Genomic DNA, 6000 nt, shown 5'->3' with positions numbered 1-6000 from the left:
TTTTTACAGATCGACATAACAAACTACACACTTTGTTATTGCAATACTGTATCATTCGTTATACTGTACAGTTCGTCATGGAAATACTATATAGTTCGACATGCTGTTCAGTTTGTCATGGCAATACTAGACAGTTCGTCATGTCAATGCTGTGCAGTTTGTCATGCTATCCAGTTCGTTATAACAGCACTATACAGTACAGTTTGTCATATCAATACTATATAATTCATCTTGGCTATGTTATACAGTTCATCAGGGTAATGTTATAAAGTTCGTCATGGCAATGCTATGCAGTTATTCATGGCAATGCTATACTAGTCAATAAGGAAATGCAGTACAGTTCGCCATGCCAATGCTGTAAAGTTCGTCATGGCGATGCTATACAGTTCGCCATAGCAATACTATACAATTCGTCAAGGCATTACTATACAGTTCGTAATATCAATACCTTTCAATTCGTCATGGCCACTATGCAGTTCGTCATGGAATACTATACAGTTCGTCATGCTATACAGGTCATCATAGCAACGCTATACAGTTCGTCATGGCAATACTTTACAGTTCGTCATGGCAGTACGATACAGTTCGTAACTGCAATACTATGCAGTTCGTCATGGCAATGCTATACAGATCGTCATGGCAATACTATATAGTTCATCATGACAGTTCTATACATTTCGTCATGGCAATGCTACACATTTTGTCATGGCAATGCTATATAGCTCGTCATGGCAATTCTGTATAGTTCGTCACGGCAATACTATACAGTTCGTCAAAGCAATACTAGAGAGTTCGTCATGGTAACACTATACAGTTCGTCCTAGAAATGCTATGCAGTCGTCAAGGCCTTGCTATACATTTTGTCATGGCAATACTATATAGTTCGTCACGGCAATACTATACAGTTCGTCAAAGCAATACTAGACAGTTCGTCATGGTAACACTATACAGTTCGTCCTAGAAATGCTATGCAGTCATCAAGGCCTTGCTATACATTTTGTCATGGCAATACTATATAGTTCGTCATGGCAATACTACACATTTTGTCATGGCAATACTATATAGTTCGTCATGGCAATGCTACACATTTTGTCATGGCAATGCTATACATTTTGTCATGGCAATGCTATATAGCTCGTCATGGCAATTCTGTATAGTTCGTCACGGCAATACTATACAGTTCGTCAAAGCAATACTAGACAGTTCGTCATGGTAACACTATACAGTTCGTCCTAGAAATGCTATGCAGTCGTCAAGGCCTTGCTATACATTTTGTCATGGCAATACTATATAGTTCGTCATGGCAATACTACACAGCTCGCAGATTGAGAAGCATATAATTAACAGTTTTCTTTGCATCATCCTAAATAACCTTTAACTAAATTCTATTAAACGGTCCTGATTTTATTTTAACATATGTACCATAAAGTAGCAATTTAGTTTTGTACAACATTTTAAAGTGACAATATGGGAATCTCTGACATTATTTTTCTACATGTTGATAACAATGCCACGGCCTGAGTGGCATTGGAGGGATCGAATTCTCCTCTGTGTGGTGGGGGAAGGGGGCTTTCTTGATGGTTTCATTCCCCTGCCGCCTCTTTTTCCAAGTGATCCCACCCCGTGGCTGCATGAGTTAATAGACAGATGAATTCATGTCGGTAAGGACAGGGACACAGATTGTTACTCGTAATTAACAGACTGTTCAATAGGTTAAACTTAGCCATTTATCAGCATCCCAAATGAAATTGAAAACAGCAGATTGCCTTGATCAACATATTTTCTACAATACAAATCAAGGGATGTTACAGACGTGTTGTGTGACGACTTGAAAACTTTTATTTAAACTTAACTGATAACAGTTTGATTTTCCGGATTTGTCAAAATATTGTTTTCAACCTTCTTCCGGCAGGTAGCAATCTTTACTTTGAATAGAAATTGAATAGATGGTTTTGCAGTCTTCATAGTAAAATTCCGATTGACATGTATGGCCAATCGATCATGCCGGAAAATTGAAGATTTTTAATAAACTGTTTCCAAACAAACCAAAAACATTTCAGTGATTTCTTAGTTACAATTAAATACTAAACAGTATAGCTTAATACATACACGGTGTGTTCTTGCATTTACTTTCACACTTATGTCTGGTGACAAGTACACATATTTAGGTCAAAAAGGTGATTGTCCTAATCAAGATAGCATTATCTGTCCCGATAAGTACATAAATCGAGAACGACTTTGCATTTATATCTGTACTGAAACGTAGTAAACAAAAATATTATTAATTCTCGTGTACAAGTCGGTTCCAATTGCATACAAAATATAATCGAATCTTCCGTCGCATAATGCACAGGCAAGTCAAGATAAACGGTATGCATGCTATGATGTTTCTAGCAATCCACATAATCGGAAGTTATATTTGGGTCTATGCAGTTTTCAGTTGCACTCGGCTTATACACACCTATATACGGTACATCAACAAAAGTACTGTCATTGATAGTTGGAATTTTCATTCGGGATAACTTAGTTTAACCATTGTGGTCAGTGTGGCTTTGATCACAGATTATCATCGTATACTTGAAAATTATGGGTTTATTGCCATTTTTGTCAAAATATCGGCAGTACATGATTGTACTTATTACGCCGATAATTTTGCTCCCACTGCCGTTGCTGAAAGGAACGAACGTAAGTTTTTTTAAAATATACTTTTTAGTTTAATTTCATTTATGTTTAAATGTTTTTCTAGCAAGGTAAGGAACATTTATTTTGTAGGAATCAACCCCAATGCACATGAATTTTTTTCCCATACAAGGCCTGGAAAATTAATGACTTCAAGATGTTTTTTTTAAGACTTATTTTTGACAAAATAATTCCCAATTCGTTCTCAGAAATTTTTCCTATCTGTACATAAAAGCTTTGAAAAACTAAATCTTTTGCTTTCCAAAGAAACGAATATTAATTTTTTCACGTATCAGCTGTATAAAGTGAACAGTGTCTGTGGAGGTTTAAGTGTAAAGTTATTTTATTCTAATGGGGATTTCAAAATGAAAACGGTAGTAGGAAATAGAATTTGCAAATTTGGTTGCGACTCTCATCTTGGACATGATTTGCAATCTCATAGTCGATGTATGCCGCTTAGATGAAGACACGTGTTCGTCCTTCTAATTTTGAATGTATATGTTCATATATACAAGCCAACTGAAGGAATGAAAAGATGGAAACATCCATTAATATCAATATGGGCAGTGGCGTCGCTATGGGGGTGCGGACCGCACCGGGTGACACCATCCCAGAGGGGTGACACCAAAATGAAAAACTGCAAATTTTACAGAGCACACACTGCTCGGTCTAGTCGGATTTCATAAGCGGATAACCGATCATAGTTAAATACATGACGAGCAGGCACAGCAGTGGCGTCGCTAGGGGGATGCGGGGGGGGGGTGGGGGTGGGGGGGGTGCGGACTGCACCGGGTGGCACCATCAGAGGGGTGACACCAAAATGACATTACTAAGGATTCTGTATGGTCTGTTACAGAAGGAGGACCATGGGAGTGACACCATGAGCTACCGCACTGGGTGACACCAACCCGAGTGACGCCACTGAATATGGGTCACATGGGGGCACAACGAATTAATACTACGACGTCGATTTACATATGGGGCCACATGGGAGCATAACAGAAAATCTTGTGTTAAAAAGGTTTAAGATTTAGGTTACATTGTTACATTATTAGAAGTAGTTGATCTCTAATTGAGCTACATCGCTATCTTATTAAAGTTGACCTCAGTATGGGCGACTTAGAGCCATAATGAAAACTTATACGTTAAACGTTTTAGCTATAGTCCGTTTCCATGTTGACCAATACATATTAATAATAATAATAATAATAATAATAATAATAATAATAATGATAATAATGACTTTGTATAGCGCCTAATCTTTAGAAGCTCTAAGCGCTTTACAACATTAGACAACACCTATAAGATAAAACCATATAATGATATGATTACAAAAACAAACACCATGAAATTAGAAAACATTATAAACATGCTGAGAATATTTAAGTTAGGAAATATTATTAGGTCTTTAAGTTTGTTCTTGCAGTCGGAATCAGCGAGTTTTGAGAGTCCTCTTGAATGTGATCACTGTGTTTTTGTATCTAAGTTCAGTGGGCAATTCATTCCACGTTGCTGGGCCCTGGTATGCAAAAGAACGCTGTCCATATGACTTTGTTTTCATAGTGGGAATAATGAGTATACTATTCTCAGAAGAGGAGCGTAAGTATCTTGCTGGTGTGTACACATGGGTGAGGTATGTTGGACTAGAGTCCGAAAGTGAAACGTAGCACAGAGAACAAATTTTGTGTTTGATTCTGGATCGAATGGATAGCCAGTGTAGGGTACAGAGCAGCGGGGAGGTGTGCTCTGATCGTGGTACTCTAAGCATGATCCGAGCAGCTGTGTTTTGAAATTTTTGATGTTTCTGGAGCAGATATTGAGATGAACCAGACAGAATTGAGTTACAATAGTCGAGTCTTGAAAGTACTAATGAACACACGAGTGTTTTAGTGGCATCAACTGAAAGATATGTGCGAATTGAGCCGATGCGTCTCTACTCAAGATATGCAGCCTTGCATATGTTCATGACATGTTGGTGCAATGTGAGAGTACTGTCCAGAGTAACACCTAGGTTTCGTACTGATTGTGTGAATTTAATGTTGGTGTTGCTGATATTTATTGTTTGAGGTAAAGGATGTGAATAAGAATGTCTTTGTGTTGTGATCAGAATGGCCTCAGTTTTATCATCATTCATCTGCAGCTTGTTACATGTCATCCATGATTTCACATCAGAAATGCACCTCTCTACACCTTGGATGGTAGCATCAACTTCAGTTGGGTGGCTAGATTTGTATATTTGGGTGTCATCAGCATACAATTGGTGAGACACTGGATGATGATCTATGACACTTGAGAGCGACTGCGTGTACATAATGAAGAGAAAAGGCCCAAGAACAGACCCCTGTGGAACACCACAACATAGATCAACTGGGCTGGAGTGTATTCCATTTGCAGATACAATTTGTGTCCTGTTGACCAAGTAGGACTTGAACCACAGTAAAGCTGTATCATGAATGCCAAATAGATGCTGGAGACGGTGAAGTAATATATCATGGTCTATTGTGTCAAATGCTGCAGACAAATCAAGGAGGGTGAGGACTGTAAACTTTCCGCTATCCAACGCACAGAGAATGTCATTAACTACTTTTAGAAGAGTTGTTTCAGTACTGTGGCAAGGGCGATATGCAGATTGTACATTGCTGAAAAGACCGTTTGAATTTAGATTCCATACAAGCTGGGATAGAACAACCTTTTCTAAGATTTTTGATATGAATGAGAGATTAGAAACTGGGCGGTAGTTCTTTAAATCTGTATGGTCTAGTTTTGGTTTCTTCAGCAGATGCTTTACAATGACAGTTTTGAAAAATAATGGGAATTCCCCGGATGAGAGAGAGGTATTAATAACATTAGTTAGTGAAGGCAATACTGGATCTAATCACTCAAGCAGCAGTGATGTTGGAATTGGATCAAGTTCACATGACTTTGGTGCAATCTTCATCAGGATTGTACGTACGAAATCCATATAGACAGGTTCAAATGCTGCCAATGGTTGCAGGTCAAATTCTGTATCCCAACTGTATGGTGACGACGAGTCAATTGAAAGTGTGGTGTCAAGCTTATCTCTAATAGTTTGTACTTTGTCACGGAAGAAATTTGCAAACATGTCCGGAAGGTCGACTGGAGAGAAAGTAGTTGGAAGTGGTGTAGATTTGTTCCTTGACATTAGCTTGTTAGTAATCTCGAAGAGCTCTTTGCAGCGGGAACTTTCCATGATCTTAGTAGTATAGTGGGCTGATTTCGCTGCATGGACTATATTTGTGACATTCTTCTTAGCGACTTCATAGATTTGCTTATGAATAGTGAGTCTGGTGGAATGCCTAA

General features: G+C 38.3%; 1 protein-coding gene across 1 annotated transcript in view; it reads left to right on the top strand.

Annotated features, from left to right (window-relative positions):
- The first annotated feature begins 2429 nt into the window (after positions 1–2429).
- Positions 2430–6000, top strand: part of LOC149777504 (Na(+)/citrate cotransporter-like) — a 47108-nt gene continuing 43537 nt past the window's right edge. Inside the window, exon 1 of the mRNA XM_089942082.1 lies at positions 2430–2685. Coding sequence (XP_089798208.1) covers positions 2587–2685 — 99 coding nt within the window. The 5' untranslated portion in view covers positions 2430–2586. The remainder of the gene's footprint in view (positions 2686–6000) is intronic.

The sequence above is a fragment of the Sinohyriopsis cumingii genome, chromosome 18 (assembly GCF_028554795.1).
Source record: "Sinohyriopsis cumingii isolate HCF-2022 chromosome 18, ASM2855479v2, whole genome shotgun sequence".
NCBI classification, from domain to species: Eukaryota; Metazoa; Mollusca; class Bivalvia; order Unionida; family Unionidae; genus Sinohyriopsis; species Sinohyriopsis cumingii.
Note: the sequence above shows the minus strand (reverse complement) of the source record. Positions and strands in the feature narration are given on the sequence as shown.